The 17,071-nt window shown below is 51.8% G+C and overlaps 1 protein-coding gene across 1 annotated transcript; it reads right to left on the bottom strand.

The window, feature by feature from the left end:
- Nucleotides 1–8,164: 8,164 nt before the first annotated feature.
- On the bottom strand, nt 8,165–15,671 carry CXCL14 (C-X-C motif chemokine ligand 14). The gene is made up of 4 exons (XM_080803732.1): nt 15,032–15,671; nt 14,759–14,864; nt 10,974–11,087; nt 8,165–8,322 (listed from the first exon to the last, which is right to left on the bottom strand). Exons 1-4 carry the CDS (start codon nt 15,093–15,095, stop codon nt 8,307–8,309), a joined length of 300 nt encoding a protein of 99 aa, XP_080659858.1. The 5' UTR covers nt 15,096–15,671; the 3' UTR covers nt 8,165–8,306.
- Between the last annotated feature and the right edge of the window lie 1,400 nt (nt 15,672–17,071).

Raw genomic sequence — 17,071 nt, 5'->3', positions numbered from 1 at the left:
TCTCTGCTCAGCGGGGAGCCTGCTTCTCCCTCTCTCTCTGCCTGCCTTTCTGCCTACTTGTGATCTCTGTCTGTCAAATAAATAAATAAAATCTTTTTAAAAAAATTACATAACTTTAAAGAAATTTAGCTACTAGGTGCAAGGTGGGACTAGGTTTTAAGGTGTTTTTTTTTCCCCCAGATGTGAGAGTCTGTGCTAAATTGTTAAATATATTCTTTTTTTTTTAAAGATTTATTTATTTATTTGACAGACAGAGATCACAAGTAGGCAGAGAGGCAGGCAGAGAGAGGGGGAAGCAGGTTCCCTGCGGAGCAGAGAGCCCGATGTGGGGCTCGATCCCAGGACCCTGGGATAATGACCTGAGCCGAAGGCAGAGGCTTTAACCCACTGAGCCACCCAGGCGCCCCTGTTAAATATATTCTTGTGACTAATGTGAATTTATTGTTATTACTAGCTGCCGATTTACTGTGTGCCTATTTGTGCCACACAGGGTTTCACATTTTCTACTTGAATTGTCTCATTTAGTGTTTTTCAAAAAAAAATTCTTTGAGACTAAGCATTATTATCATTCTTATTTTATAAATGATGAACTGAGGTATGGAAGGTCACATGAGGTTCCAACTTCTTTTCTTGGTAGATATGTGCCCCCACATCTGGCCTTTTTATGCCTGGTAAATGTCACGTTGGAAATTTTAAAGGTAGGATGGTAATAATAATAAGTAACCATGTATTGAATTTTTACCTTCTGTGTTGAAACATTTAATGCTCAATTATAAAGCTGGGCTTAGGAGAAATTAAGTCACTTGCCCATGGTCACTCAGCTTTTAAGGAGAGGAGCCAGGATTGAATGGGCCCATCTGGCTCGAAGCCTGCACTCTTAGCTCTGCAGACACTTGGGGCTGGTACATGATGCTGGGACCCAGGCCCCTTCTGTGATTTATCCCATGAGGGTCTGTTTGACTAGATGGGTAAGGGGAGAGGTACAGAGAACCCCTTTGGGATCTGGGGTGGAGCAAGTCAGGCAGAGCAGCAACTGAACATATCTTACAGCCTCAGGAACAGGATGCCAGCCCAAGGGCTAAACATGGAAAGAACAGCTGAGTCAGTGAGCCTGAAGGTCTCATGTTCTCTCCCCACCCCCAGCCCGAGCTGCCACAGCTCCAGGTGGCCCAGTGAAGTGAGGATCTAGCATACCCTGAGTCTTGGCGCTGTGCCCTCTCTCTCACCACAGCTCCTTCCAGGCCTAGAGAAGGAAGCCAGTGAGCAACCTTGTGGTAGTGAAGTGCTCCAGACTTGACCACTGCCCGCAGCGGGCAGTTGGAGGGGAGAGGTGCTCGGAACTGATGTGAGGAGAGGGAGTGCACCTTAGTCTCTGCAGGGTTTCCCCAACCTTCCTGATATGCTTCAGCCCTCCCCAGGATCCCTGCCTCGGAATAGGATGATGTCAGAGGCCCATATCTCATGACTGCTCCTCTGAAGTAGCTAATTCCCCACTCACAGTGCATGCCAACCACATCATCAAGGGACACTTTTCCCTCAGTCCTCTGGGAGGTACAGCTGCTTGGCTGATTCTGTTCTCCTGAAACCAGAGTCTGATGCTCCCAGTTGTCTGGGGAGTCTCATGTGAACAGACACAGAGAAAGGGATAGGGATTTTGATTTGCATCTTCATTGAACAGATGGGTCTCCGGAGTACCATGTGCTTGCTCCCCGGAGAGCACTCCATGGGCACCAGCTTCAGTTTTTACTTAGCAGAGGAGGCAGACCAGGGCAGAACAGGAGAAACCAGGAGGCTGCCCTGGAATATTCTGTGTCGTGCTCTTCAGGGTTAAAGAGGCACCATTACTTCCAAAGGGCCCACACTAGCTTAGGAGTAGGTTGTTCAAAGCGGGAAACTGACTGAACATTTCTCAGATACGTCACAATTCCAAATCCTCTGTACTCTCCTGTCAGGCCCTGTAAGTGGAGCAATCACAGTTTTTATCAATTGCACTAGAACTCTTTTAAGAGAGAAAAAAGAAACACTTCATAATTTCACTGAGACAACAATCATAGACTGGGTTTGTCTCAGGCAAACCAGGATATATGGTCACCCTACCTGGAAGCGTCCAAAGATTTGACACTGCCCAAGACTACTTGGCCACTGTGTGGCCATGCACAAGTTACTCAGGTTTTCTAAGCCTTAAGTTCCCCATCTGCAAAATGGGACTACTAAAAGAGTTTATGGAGAAAGCACTCAATAACTACTGTTCATGCTGGTGGTTACAGCTTTTATTAAACTTTGTTGCCCCTCAAAGTGCAGGGAATCAGAAGGGTTGGTATCTTAGCAGCGATCAAGGAAGTGAAGGTTATTCTACCTCTCATCTTTTCTCAGTTTATAATATTTTTTTGACTGTACTAATGCATGTACTCAGCTCCAGTCTGTCTTGGCAGATCATTATTTCAAAGGGACAAAAGCCTTTGTAATTTAGAAATGATTCTTGTTCAAGGGCTGCCTTTAAGGAAACAATGGGTTGAAAGGAAGAGCCTGTTGCTTCACCTTCCCTTTTGCTCTGGGGAATAACTCTATGAGATGAGAGTCTCATTTGCATCCAATTAGACATGCCTACTATTCATCCCACAATGTCAGCGCTCATTATGAAGCCCAGCTGATTCTTTTCAAATCCAGCTTTGAATTAATTTTTTGAAAGCAGAGATGGTTTCACCTTGTTTCTAGCTAAAATGTTGAATCTAACTGGATGCTGACGCAGTCATCTTGCTTGTTGAAGTGATTCGGTGGTTGCGGGAAAAGTCTCTGGCCCCTGCTTCTCCAGCAGAATTTGCGTCTACTAGACCGTGGGCCCGAACAACCATGGCATGGTGGTCGGGCTCGCTTTGTGGGGTCCATGCTGGAGAAGGGAGGAGCACGTGGAGGGTGCGGTCTTCTGCCTCCAAAAGACGAATGAGGCACACTCAAGACAACCCCGGCTAAGGCTGGCTCACTGTGTGGCCCGTGTTGACTAGATAATTAATCTTTCTTCAGTAAATAGGAGGTAAGCCCCGGGTGAGAGCACAGCAGAGTCTCCTGTGGGCCCGAGTCAACAGGAACGGTGAGACAGTGTGTACTTCAGGGAGCAAAAGCCCTGCTGCACACCACTCAGTTTGAATCCTGTGTCTACCGCCTGGAAGTTTTGTGAATGAGGGCAGTGTATCCACCTCCCTAGGCCTTGGTTTTCTTATCCATAAAGTGGAGCTATGTTGGAATGCCCTGCTATGATTGTCAGCAGGATTCAGTGGAATAAGGTGGGTAAGGTCCTCACCACAGGGTCTGGCTCATAGGCCACACTACCTGGACCGGTTTACTGCCCTTAGGGCTCTCAGGGGGCTTCAGGGAACCAGAGAGCCCTGGGCAGCCGTGGACCTGCTCCTTGCTGCCCTCTGGTGGCACATATCAGAGTGGCCCCGTAAAGAGGAAGCTGGGAGAGGTTACCTTTAAAGTAAGAAAATTTGGGTTTTATTGCTTTCTTGACCACCTCTGAGAATATCTTTCCAACTTTTCAAAAAGAGGAGGACAGGAAAATACCCTAAGGTTCCTAAAAGCAGGATGATGTCTTCCACGTATAGGAGGTTGCTCAGGAAAGCTGTGGTCAGCTTCCTTGCCCATGAAGTTGGGGAGGCTGGCCCCAGCCATGGCTCACTGGCAGGCCAGATGGCCGGCAAAGTCAAGGGAGAGGAAGAGACATTCATGAAACAGCGGGGGCGTGGGGATAGGGAAGGTAGAGTTTGGAGCTGTGGCTGGTTTCCCCAGAGGTTCAGCTGGGTCGTGGCTGGTGTTCCTCATGCCCCTCTGAATTCCCTAAGCCTTCCTGACTTTTCTAGCTGTGGTGCTCCCTGTCTCTGCTGGCCTTTCTTATTATCAGTGGATCCAGGAGTCACAGGCCAGGCAGATCCAGGATGCAATCAGCACTTCCTATTGTCTTCTGAGAACAACTTGCAGTTTGCCATGCGTCCTCTCCAGGCTGATCAAGGTGTTGGTCAGAGGTTGCTTCCTCTAAGGCTGGGCGAGGCACCCCTTTGGAGGGGCCCAGAGCCTGCCAGGAGCCTGCCTTGCAGTCCTCTAGTGCACTGCGCTTAGACCCGTGGGCAATTTCAAGTGAGTCTGTGTCTCTCTGGTAGACTGGGAGTTTCTGGAGAGGTCATTCCCAGCAACCAGCATGGTGTGCTACACATAGCAAATGCTTCCTAATGAGACAGCGGCTGGGTGGATGAACAGTGGACTCTACCCTTGAGGATGGGACTGCACGTGACCACGCCTATGTTCCCCATGGTGCCTGACACAAGTCTTTGCACATAGTGGTGGCACAGTAAGTGGGTACAGAAAGCATGTTCTCAGGGTGCTCCCTGAGACTAAGATCAATTCACAGTGTTTGAGTACCTTGCAAGTGCTATTACAGGTTCTGGGAGATTTTTACAAACAAGTGTAAGAAATCATCCCTGGCTTCTAGGAGCACATCTTGTTAGCTGTTCAAGTTAAAATATGACTATTAAATTGTAGTACCAGTCATATAATAACTCAGGGCCAAGATGAGCTGCCCCGATGGTTGTTGGGGTCACTACCCGCGGTAGAGGGCTGGCTCCATAGGCTTGCAGAGTGTGACTCTCATGGACCCCTTTGCTAAGGTCTGATGCTCTGCTCTGGCCATCTTGATATTCTTAGTTTTTGAATAGAGGGCCCTGCATCTTTATTTTGCCCCAGGCCTTGCAATTATGTCGCTGGTTTTGACCCAGGATCCAAGCTGACGGGGAAAAGCTCCGTGGTAGAGGGCTTGAGTTGGACAGAGAAGATGAGCAGCAGAGCTGGGCCAGAGCTCTCCGAGGACGTGGTCATCCCAACGTCAAGCCTGGTGCAGTGCTGCAGCCTGCTCAGGACAGGCCTTCAGAAAGAGTGGGGTGGGGAAGGAGTTGGGGGTGAGGCATTTGATCCTGAAGTGTGCCTGTCTGTGAGGAAGTGGTGGCTCTGAAGGTGGAGCCTGTGTGGGGGCCTGGGCTGCCCCACGTGCCCTGTGCCCCTGTCTGCCTCCACAGGGAGGCCCGGGAGAACCACTTGAAAAGGCAGCCAAGCCTTGCTTTGCTGCACTAGAGTTACCGTCATTTCTGGACTGTGGTGGGTGAACACCTCACAGAACTGCGGGGAAGGCCCCAGGAGAAGAACGATGGGCAACAGTTCTGTAAGCAGGAAAAAGGCACCTTCCCTGTAGCAGAGCACTGTTCCTGGTGCTTGAGGGTCCTCAGTTGGTGTTTAGTGAAGTGTTGGGGCTGAGAGCCTCTTCTTAGCAGTCTGGCTAATACTTGCCTGTTGGAGGACAGGGTCTCAGTCATCAGGAAGGATAGCCCAGTCTTTGTTCTCCAGGGACACATGGTCTCTGTAGATGAGATGAGACATTTACATAAAATTTCCCACTCCTTCTGCTCCCTGATGGACTGGGTCTTGAAGTCTACTTCTCCCTCTACAGACCATGTCTCCTAAAGAAACTTCTGAACTTGTCTGGGCACCTGTAGCCCAGCATGGCTGGCTGAGTATAGGGAGAACATGCAGGGCAGTGCCCAGCTCAGTGCTTGACACTGGAAAGGGACATTGCTATGATTGCTAAGAATCCATTCTGTGCCTGGGGAGATCAGAGAACCAAGGGGACACCTGGGCCAGCAGGGCTGGAGAGGAGGTGCTAGCACTGGAACCACAGATGGGATAGAGAGAACAAGTGGGGGGGATGTGTGTTTAGAATGAGTGAAAGGTGAAGCCTGAAACTCGGGGAGCCGCACAGCGAGCCCTGTACCCTATGGCCCCATCCTGTCATGCCTCCATGTTGCCAGACTGAAGGTGGGCGGGGGTGGGGGGTGGTCCTTCAGCCAACTTCCTTCCAGTGGTCCTCCCTCGTGAGCCCCCATGGTGTGCCGATCTGGGGCCAGGCTGGGTTCAGGGCTCCCAGGGAGAGAGGCCTGCTGTCTGTGTATGTGCCCTCCTCCTGGGGCCCTCCTGCTCTGTTCTGTCTGTTGGTGTCTGGGCCTCCCTATCCAGTATTCCTTCTTTCTCCATAATAAAGGGAAATGGGGGACCAGGACCTGCATTCACGGTGGCCCTGGCCTGCTCTCTCCTGTTCCCCTCAGCAGAAAAACTGTCAGGCTCAGTTACTGGAGCAGTGTGATGAGTCACTTTGGGCAACTTTCTTAACCTCTCTCGTCCTCAGTTTCCTCAGGAATACATGTAGTATAGCTTGGCATTGCCAGGAGATGAGGCCATGATGGACAGTGTCTACTGTAGCATTCTGCAGAGGACATGCTAGGGCAGGGTATTTGCGATGTGTCCCTATAAGTGTGCACACAGGAAACCATCCTAAAAGTGATGCACACATGGGTGTCTGGCTCCTGGTTCCTAGGGTAGCACACAGAAAGTGGAGACAGGTGGAGGTTGCCACTTTAGGCAGTTCTGTGCAGTGTGGGGGACATGGGGGCACAGAGAGGCCTATTTGAAGGCCTGGCTGAGTTGGATACAGCGGGATATGGGGCTGTGGGTGGTTTGGGCACAGTACAGAATGGCCTGCTGTCGTGAATATTAAGGGTGCTAACATTTACCAGGTGTTCAGCCCTGGTGCCCTGAGTGTTCTATGTGAACTGCCTCCTGCAGCCCCCAGAAGTGCCATGAGGCATGTGCTCATCAGCCCCACCTCACAGAAGCAAAAAGAGAGCCTCCATGTTTCCCTGGCCGTGGCTCCCAGACGGCCTGGCTCCAGAGCCCCACAGCCACATGGTGGGCACTTGCCACCTCTCCCTGATCCCCAGTGGAATCATGGGGCCCTGGGCCACACAGATCTTGACTGATCCCCCATTTACTCTCTTCCCTACATAGGGACCCTTTAGTTCCATATGTATGAACCTGGTTATTCTGATGAACCTGCCCTGAGGCTTGAAGACCTAGCTTTCTGGCTTCAGGACCATAATGGCATTCCACAAAGGGGACAATATTGCAAGGAATTTGGGAAACATATTTTCCTTCCTTCCCAAAGCATCTGTCCCTGTTTATTCACAACGTGCTAAACATTTGATGGTCATCCTGACCTCACTGAATAGAAAAAACATCAGTAGTCTAGAATTTTGGTACATTTCAAATATATTTTATTACTTTTCTTTTTGTCTTAGAAAGAATATGAAACCTGCATGCAAGGCTAATGGTTTCTGACATGTGCATAGCATATGACACAGCAGTACAATGAGGCATATACTGAAGGGGCAGTGTGTGGAGGGGGCGTTTTGAAGAGTATATTTACAAAGGAAGGAGCGCGTGGTCGTCTCAGCTTTCAAAAGAGGACTGCACTGTTTAACATTGAAGAATGACACGGGGAAATCACAGATAGAATGCTTCTGTCCTGCCTGTTCTATTGCAAGGAGGGAAAGAAACATGCTCTGAAGGTTCTCCATCACCGATAGAATGTGTGTCTGTAGTTGTACACTGTGCCTGTCTGGGTACACTTTTAAGCTTTCTTGTTGGATTTTGCTAACAGTGTTGGGAACATCATGTGCTTCCAGAGCATTCAGTACTGAAGCAGTGAACCTTTCACAAGAAGGAGAGAAGACCCAACCCCTTCCTTAAGGACCCTATGCTTTGCCATTCTAGAATCTTAGAGATGTTTCTTAGAGTATGCAAAAATAAACCGGGGGCCAGGAGGAGGTGGACGAAGCACATTTCTCTGGCAGCCAAACTGAAGTTCCTCAAAGAACAGAGGCAGAGAGATTGGCTTCTGCTTGCCCGGTAACAGGGGCCACTGTGGAGTCCCCCTGAGGCTGTGACCAACCATGAGCCCAGGAGAGCCTGTGGCAGCTGTGTGGAGGCGCCAGGACCTCCGAGCGGAAGCTTCCTGCATTAGCAATGGAGCAGTGCTGCTATGAAATGTTTCCACCCAGCTCTGTGTTCCTCCCAGGCGCTTATAAACCTCAGATGTAGTGATGTCTGGACAAATACAAAAAAGCATTTTTTTTTTTTTTTTTTTTTTTACAAAGGAAAGGCATGAGTTTCCCCCTTTTCAGTAAAAAGCAGTGTGTGATAAAGTCTGGAACAGGAGAGAGAAGGGTCTCACATCTGGAAGCCTTCGGCACACAGCTATAAAATGTAAAAACTGACCCTTGGTAAAAAGTGCTTTGTAACAATATATAATTTGTGTCTTATGCCTGTGAGAAAGAAAAGTTTGTTTGTTGCTTTTTTTTTTTTTCAATCTGCAGAGTCCTTCGCTTCATCTCCCAGCTGGTGTGACGTTTTTTCATGCGGGATTTTTCACCCTACTCTTCGTAGACCCTAAGAAGAGAAAACACCCGTGTAAGTGGCTCAGGATATGACAGAGGTGATCCAGAGGCCGCCTGATTCAGACGTGATCCAGAGGTGGCTCAGCTGCTTCATCCTTGTCTTTAGGAGCTCCCCTTCCAGCAATGCTGGAGCTTGGGAGAAATGGGGGTGGGAGTGGGGACCACCTTAGAGGAGGTCATCACATGGACCACAAAAGCTTACCCAAATCTGGCTTTGTGCATTCTGCAATCCTCAAAGCCCTGTGGAGCAAACCCTCTCTGTGTGAGGAAACTGAGAGACAGGGGACTTCAGATTTGCCCAGTGAGCACTGACTGTCAGTGGTGGGAATGAGGTCTGTCTCCAGCATGAGCAGGGATGCAACAGGGGAGGACAGGCATCCCCTCCTTCAACTTAGGATTGCATCTTTCTTTGTATTTTGCCCAGAAATGCATGTCCTCCAGAAAAATGCTAGTTCTAGAAGCTGCTGCCTGAAGACTGAAGGGTGGCAGCAGGACTGGGGCTGGGGCTGTCAGCAAGGCCTGTGGCTCAAGGTCATTTCCTCTAGTGGTTGTGGGGCCTCTATGCATTCCCACGCTGACCTTTCCCTCTCACCTTCCAGACTGCCTCTCTTTAGGTACTTAAATCCCTTCTCTTCTGCCCCATGGCTATTCTGGGGCCATGCTTTCTACTCAGACAGCCCATCCATTCCTCTGCCTCATTCCTGATTTCTGAGTAAGACCACCTAACTGGGCTCTGCCTGATGCAGCCGCTTCCCGTGGTGGCCGTAAGCTGGGGGCTCTGAGACGGGGAGCTGCTGGTCTGGCTCCACAGGCCTGGGCTGCCTGGCTGGCTTCTCTTTCCTCTACCCCATGTTTAGCACTCTCTTGCTGTCTCTGCAAAGAAGTCTTTGAGTAGTTCCTTTCTCTCCATTGTATATTCATGGAGACATTTTCAACCTTTTACAGGGGGAGGGCAAGAGATTGCCCCCTTCCTCTCCCAGGACGCCTCAGCTTCCCCAGAAAGAGGACGAGCTCATTTTGTAATGAAGTGACAGGAGGCCTGGTAACGGAGATGCTCTCCTCACTGGAATTTGCAGAAATAAGAGCAGGACTGCATTGTCCCATGCCTGCCTCCTATTCATCGGAGCTAGGGCCCAGGTGGAGGGCTGAGGGACAAAGTGTGCAGACCGCCTGAGTGTCTGCCAGCAGTCAGTAGGGATGTTCTCAACTCCCTCCATGGACTGGCCCCGAGGTTAGCCTTGTTCCACTTTGATGACACAGGGTCTGGAGCGTGACAGTGGACAGGGAAGGTCCTGCTTTTGCCACGTGAGCCACCTGCCCTAACCAGAAAGAGGGCTTGATTCCCATAAGATCTGTAGAAAATAATCTCTCACTCTCATCAGTTTCTATTTCAAGCAGCTGCAGACGAGGCAGTTTTGGAGGCTGCACAGAAGGCTCAGGGACTGGGGTTGGGCCCAAGTGTCAGCCAGGGGAGAGCTGGTCATGGGCTGAGCTTAGAGTGGAAGAAGTGGGTGGGACACTGGGAGGGGTGGCTCAGGCAGCCGCTCTAGGCAGGGTGAAGGTGACCTTGGGAGGCCTGGCTTCCTGCCCTGTGCTCACAGGAAGTTACTCCTCACCTCCACTTAGCCTTAGTTTCCCCTTCTGCAGGATGAGGTGCTGGCACCAGCTCCTGAGGAAGTCCTCTGTGTGTGTGTGTGTGTGTGTGTGTGTGTACATGCAAGTGCTTCTCTGAGCATGCAGAGAAGTTCACTACCTGTGAAGTACCTACACAGGTAGGTACAGGTGTACACAGGCCCTGAGTGTGTGAGGAGTGGGTGTGCTCCAGGACAGGTTCTCTTGCATGTGGTATGAGGAAACCAGGAACTTGCCAGACATAGGACCCCAGGGGACTAGAGATGGGAAGTCATTTTCTGTTTATGGAGAAACAGAGTCCAGAGAGGACAGGGGTCTGGCTCACGGCTCTGGTCATTTGGCTACTATTGCTCTCTGAGATTAAGAGTGGCTCTGATTCCCTTGGGGCTAATAATACATTATGTGTTAATTTAAAAAAATAGAAAAAAAAAGAGTGGCTCTGATTTTAAAGGGTCAAGCCCAAGGTCCTTCCCTGCACCTGCATGGGAGGGTGTCTATCAGCTTTCCGGGCAGCAGGGGTCAGGCAGCACCTTGAGGGGAGGGAATGTTGCAGGCAAAGCAGTGTCCTCATCATCTCGTGGTGTTGTACCCAGTGTTACAGCTCATAAACCCAGTTACTTAAGTGGTCATGTTTTACCACATGAGAATCACAGACAGCCATGGGTGCTGGCTCATTCATTTGACAGAGGGAAACTGAGGACTGGAGACCTTAAGTTACTTCAGAAAGAAGAGGAATTAAGACTACAACTTAAAGCATTAGCAAGGTGCAAACTTTAGTTCATAAAAGGATACATTTTCGATGCTTCCAATTGTCCAAGAGAGCAGTCGCTGCCTTGGGAAGTGGTGAATTCCTTACCCTGTGGGGGCTCTGTAAGCGGGGCTGGGTATCTGCTTGTTGTGGCTACAGTGGTGGGTGTTCACCCACTGCATGAGGCTGGATGAGCTGGATGGGGTGTAGGATTGGGAGCTGGGGGGAAGGAGGGAAGGAAGGTGCAAGGAGGTGGGCCATACCTGCGCTTCTCGTTCCAGGCGTTGTACCACTTGATGAACCGCTTGGTGCTCTGCAGCTTGGGGTGCAGGCAGTGCTCCTGACCCCGGTACCTGGACACGCTCTTGGTGGTGATGCTGAAATGGAGCAGTATGGGGTGGAGGATTGAGGAGCCTGAATGACAGCCCCTCACTGTGGCCTGTGGGTGGTCCTGGTCTGTCCCAGTCAGGACACTGAGAGACTGTGGCCCCCTCCCTCCTTTCATGGGAGTGTGCCCATGTGCCCACTGCCTGGCTGGCTCTTTGGAAGTTTCTGGGTGTCCCCATAGGCTCTCACTTTTCCCCTGGAGCCCTCAGAGTCTGGGATAGTCCCCCGACCCTGCCCCTATCCCCATGAGGTTGTTGTTTATAGGGCTTATGTCTCCCTTGGAGAACAAAGCTCAGGGAACTGTTCCAGCTTCTCTGAACCTGGGGTGGAGAGGTGGAGAGAGCTAAGACCAGCAAGGTGCACATGCTAAGACCTCTTTCCTTAGACATGAGGAGCTTGCGATGGGATATAGACATGCTCTGTACATGTGGTCTCTGGCCCTTCAAACCCTGTTCTACTTGATCCTCTGAAGATTGTCCCAGGGCTAGGCATTGCGGATCTTGAAGTTAAGTCTTGCTGGCCTTGAAGCTCATTTTGATTCCTGAGCATGAAGTCCCTGTTGTCTCAGTCTTCGGCAGGAAAATAAGACCTCCCTTCAGGTTTCTGTCACCCAGTGTTCCAACCCAGTGGAGGTCCTAGCCCTGTGGCAGAGAAGCAGGCGGCAGCGTGCAGAGTATGAATCCCAGGTCTGTCTGTGGACCTTGGGTAAACTCTCTGAATGGGTTTGCCCATCTGTAAAGTGGGTCTAATACTAGGATATACCTCTTAGGGTTATTGGGTGATGAGATGATACAATCTATGGAGAATGCCTAGTCCTGGTAGGTGCACAGTGAAGAGTTACTGTCATTAGTATTTGTAATGGAAGATGGTATGGCCGGGGAGAACGAGAAGCTTTAATGTGTGAGCTCCAGCCTGGATGAGGAGGCAGGACCTCTCTGCCCCTCTCAGCCAGGGCAGCGCTGGTGCAGCAGGATTTAGGAGGAAGCTTTTAGGTCGGGGAGGAAGGATGGTATTCCAGAATGAGGACCACATAGGGGACTTGAAAAAGTGGAAGGTGAGAGGGGCCATTTCCTGAGAGGTCATAGCACAAGCAAGGGATGATTGTGGACTGCGTGCTGGGGAATGAGCTGTGGGGTTGCAGAGGGGCGGTTGGAGGCTGGAATGGGAAGAGCAAGAAGGGAAGGAGAGAGGTCAGTGAGGGCCCCACAGATTCCCCAAGGTGAAGTGTCAGGGCACATGGGCCAAGTTCTAGGTGGGAGCAGGGCCACCATGAACCAAATATCCCAGTTGACAGGGAGAAAGGAAACAACTCTTGCCATCAGTATGGGGGCAGAATATTTCTGGGCAACTTGTTCTCTTCCCTTCCCTGTGCTCTTAGTTTCCAAGACCCCCACCACCACCTCAGCTTCCTAAAGCAGGAGTGGGTCTTCTGCTAATGCCTGTGGACTGGGCTCTGCCTTCCCTGGCCCTCCCTGAGACCAGTTGCTCCCCTGGTCCTGTCTTTCCTTCTAGGTTTCAAGCACGGGGCCAGGCTTCAGGGTGGAGTGTGCTTGGTCTCCTCCGTGTGCTACCTGGCTGCTCTGTAGGAACTGAGCCCACTGCTGTCTGCCTACGGCACTGCCTTTGCACTCAGAATGAAAGGATGTGGTAAAGCCTGATGAAAATCCCTTCCTCAGGTCACTGTACAAGCTGAGCATCCCCAGTCCTGAAGGGAGGGGCAGCAGGGGAGGACACTCGACCCTCCCACCACAGTCCTCAACTGCATGTCACAATGCTGGGACTGTGAAAATTGGTTGTGGGGTGAAGACCTGAGGATTTCTGTTCGCAGCAGTTACTCAGAGATTCTGGGTCCTGTGTCCCCTCTCCTCAGCAGTTCCGGGTGCCGAGGGATTTGGCAAGAGTTCAGTGGACGTATGACACAAATTGCCCTTTAAAAAATCTGGAGTCTCCTGGTGTAAGAGCTCCCACTGATTGTCTTCCCCACCCCACCCCCAGCCTCATCAGAGATTTCTGGGTGACTCAGGGTGAGCTGGAAAACTTGCTTTTGTTCAGCTTTTGTGATTGAAAACCTGCTTTGGCCAAAAGTGCTGGCCCCTCATTTGATCTAGAGACTCTCAGGAGCTTGAGATGGGAGAGAATGTTTAGCCTTCAGGGAGGGGAGACCTGGGTGTGGGTGGTTTAGGAGACACTGACTGTGTTCGGACCTCCAGAGCCCCCTGCAAGTTTTCACAAGGCTGCATAAAGCCTTCTTGCACCTGCCCACTGCTGTCAGTGTCCTCTCTATTTGAAAAGTTTTGCCAGGAAAAAGAGTAAGACTGTTTATCGAGGGTTCTATCCTTTTGAGATGGCTCTGCACCCCATACCCTGCTTCTCGTTCTCTGAAAGGTCTTGACACCTTGCCTTGGGGGTAGGGTGGTTTTCAGCACTTAGAGGAGTGCAGACCTAATTTTCAGTGTCCCTGTCATCTCCAGCCCCTTACCTGTGCACCATGGGGAGGCGGGGGGAGGGCTTGTATCTCTTCTTTCAGCTTGTGGGAACCCTGGACCTCATCAAAAAGGATTTTCTGGCAGTTTTTCTGGACTTGGGTTTGCAAGGCAAGGGGCAGGGACAGGAGGTTAATTTAGGTGCCTGGGCGGGAAGGCAGTGGGGTTCAGCTCAAGCCTGATGGCTTTGCAAATTCCCCTGACTTGAGCCTGGCTGGACAGCCCGCAGGTGGCCGTAGGGGGTGGGGGTTGCCTTTGCATGCCCTGTGTGGAGGCCTTTGGGCAAGCAGGTCCAGCAGACGGAAGGCACTTGCCCAGACTGAGAATAAAGTGTGTCCTGTTGCTGGGGGAGGGGAAGAAGGGCCAATGGTCCGTGGCAGATATTTGGTAGCTGCTTTGCCAAGGGCTCCCTTCCTGGCCAAGTGCATATTGGTGGGGAAACAGTGGTGCTGGACTCAAGTGGTTAATTGGGAAGGCAGAGGAGCAAGGAAACTCAGTGTTCTCTCACTCTGCCCCAGTTTTTAAAATATTCCTCGCATCCCCACCAAGCAGGGCTCCAGCCACATGGCACATTAACCCCAGCAGAACACTTTGCACAGCCCCGCTCAGGCTCAGGGACCCACGGGAGTCCAGCAGGTGGTGGAAGATCAAGGATCAGTCTCAAAATGAAATCACTAGAAGCCAAAAACTGGCCGTCTGCAGTCCCCTGACCGGAAAAAGGCTCTGAAAGGAGGGTCTGAGGACTTAAAGACATTTGTTTTTATTTCTCTCCAGTAACAGAAAGGCAGCATGCCTCCTAGTTTGGGTGCAAGTTCAATAGTTCTGGGTGTGTGTTGAATCCGGATTTTTAAAAGTTGGCACCAGGGGAGCCATTTAACCCTTGATCAACCCAGAAAGGTGGGCAGTGCATGCACCTAGGCTGCCCATTTGAATCTTAGCAAGGGTGAACCCAGAGGGCTGTTTCCGGAGCAGGGAACACTGACCCTCTTTCCAAACTCTCTTTCACACTGTCGCGCCAGCGTCCCAAGTACTCGCTGGGCAGTTACAAAAGCTGGTCCAAGGCCTTGCTAGAGGCACAGAGGAATGTTTGTTAGCCCGCCCGATCCAGCCCCATGCTGTGCCCCAGCACCGGGTTAAGAGCAGCGCGCACACGCTCACGGTGAGAAGCCAGAACTCACATAACCATCTTCTCCTCGCAGTGCGGGTACTTTGGCTTCATTTCCAGCTTCTTCACATCGCTGTAGCGAATCTTGGGCCCCTTTCGCGAGCACTTGCATTTGGACCCTGCAAGAGAGAGCGCGGGGTGCCGTTCAGCTGCGTGCGGGGTCTACTGTCCCGGACCTTCCCCGGTGCCCACCCAGAACCTCCACGGTCCCAGGAAGCCCTGCAGTCCGCACCCGGGTGCTCCAGGACGGGACGGGACGGCGACGAGGGACCTCCGGGGCACTCACCGTCCACGCGTGCGGCGCACAGCGCCAGGAGCAGCAGGAGCAGCGCGGCGGATAGTAGCCTCATGCTGGCCGGAGGAGCGCGGCGCGGGAGCAGGGACTGGGGAGGGCGCCCGGCCGGCTCGGCTCTCTCTGCCCGGAGCGCGCCTCCCGGCTCCGCTCGCTCCCGATGCGCCCGTCGGTGGGTGCCTGGGCTGCCGCGCGGCGCTTCTGCGCTAGGCTCCGCGCTTTCTCCGCAGCCTCCCTCCTCCCGCCCCGGCCTCTTTTAAATCCGCTCCTGCCCTCGCCGCAGCGAGCTCATTAATATGCAGAACCACTCGGTGACTCACTGAGATTTCTCAACGAGGTGGGGGGAGGAGACCTTCCCCGCCCCGGGACCGTGATCACAGCGGCGCTCACTCGCAGCCACGCGCGCACAGGCACACTCACGCCCGCTGCCCTCTCACTTCTGCGTACACTTGCACACCCGGGCTCCAACCCTCGCATACGGCCCCGACTGTACTAGACACTTGAAGGGCTGCTTAAGTGAAAGGCTTTTCTGCTTCGCGTGGTTCCCCCTGGCCAGACCGGCCTGCTGTTCTGAGCCACTGAGAGACCCAGGCCCGCGGCCCAGATCTTCTGAGAACTGAAAGGGTTTTGGAGCAGGTGCCAGGTGTGGGTGCCAGCAGGCCTGACTCCTAGCGTGTGAGTTGTCCTTGTTGGGCCAGCAGCCTTGGTGGCCAGAGCACAAGGCCAGGTCTGGAGGGAGGGTGCCATAGGTCGGACAGCAGCAAAGCCATTGCCTGTGGTGGCTGGGGCTGCCTCCAAGGGTGGGTGTGAGGGCGATTTGGTCACTCTGAGAGGAAGGCTTCCTCAAGTGGTGTGTGTCTGTGGGAGCTGCCTGCATGGTGGGGAGAAGCAGCCGGGGGTTCCTCATTGCCATACCATTCTCCAAAGCCTCTGCCGAGGAGGGACACATGGCAGTGGTAACCACCTGGACCAAGTCCATGTTCCCCCCCTATGCCAGGCTCTGTGGTGGAGTGGCGTGGGCCAAGGCATGGCAACAGAACTTCACGCTCTTCATTCCCTACCATTGCAAGCGACTCAACCGCTCTAAGCCTTCAGTTTGCCTCCTGTGCCTGTCACGGGGCGACTGTGAGAGCTGTATGGAAGATCAGACATAGAAAGTGTTCAACACGGTGCCTGACCCATACTTGGTGCCCAGGACATGGTACTCCCTGGTATCCTTATAGGATGTATTTTAGTATGTATTCTTTTGATTCTTGTAAGTCCTTTTCTAAGTTGGTATTTTGATTCTTTATTTGACGAGCATGGAAATAAACTTAGAAGAAATATCTTGTTTAAGATCATGTGGACAGGAAGCAGGTGGCCAAGCTGGGAAGGTCCCTGGTATATGGGGCTGCAGCACGGGGGCACCAGTCTCCCGGCTGTCCTGTCTCCCTCATGCACTTGAAGTGCTTCCTTCTTAGACCCAGCGACAGGGGATGGAGCGTCTCAGGCTCCAAGGGTCCCTGGGCTTGGCTCCCAGGCCAGAGCTGAAGCCAGGGCAGAAGCTGCCAGGTTTTTCCAGCTCGCACAGCTCTGTGCTGTCAGCTCAGTAACTCTCTGGGGGTACAAATACCCAGAGAGGGTCCTGGAGAGGATGGGGAGGGCAGGATGCTGGGGCAGAGTAGAAAAACGTGTACTGTCTCTTCCCAGTTTGAGTCTTTGGCCGCCTTGAGAGGATGCTTGGCCATGAAGAGCCTGCAGAGCTCGTGAGCTGGCTTCAGGCCATTTCCTGAGTCCTATGCGTGCAGTCGTATCTATACTTAAAGCAAGGCCAACAGCTGGACATTTGGGTTTATGCAAAAGAGGAGTACAAGGGAGTGATTTTTGGCATTAGCGTTAATTTAAAAAATTTTTAATCTCTTGAAATTTTTTTCTTAGTACAAAATCAAAACCTTTGTTACAGAAAAATCAGAAAATACAAGCAGAAAAAAAGCATAGAAAAAACATACTTCCACCCATCCAGAGGTCTACACCAAGATGCCAACAGTGTTATCT

The sequence above is a fragment of the Martes martes genome (assembly GCF_963455335.1).
Source record: "Martes martes genome assembly, chromosome: 5".
Lineage (NCBI taxonomy): Eukaryota > Metazoa > Chordata > Mammalia > Carnivora > Mustelidae > Martes > Martes martes.
This window is presented reverse-complemented; position numbering and strand designations above follow the sequence as displayed.

Bases quoted from the DNA above. Each gene is read 5' to 3' on its own strand.
- CXCL14 (XM_080803732.1), bottom strand. From the start codon at position 15,095: ATGAGGCTACTATCCGCCGCGCTGCTCCTGCTGCTCCTGGCGCTGTGC. The intron at 14,865-15,031 runs GTGAGTGCCCCG...TCTCTCTTGCAG, and splicing joins GTGCGCCGCACGCGTGGACG to GGTCCAAATGCAAGTGCTCG. The intron at 11,088-14,758 runs GTGAGTTCTGGC...GCTCCATTTCAG, and splicing joins TGCGAGGAGAAGATGGTTAT to CATCACCACCAAGAGCGTGT.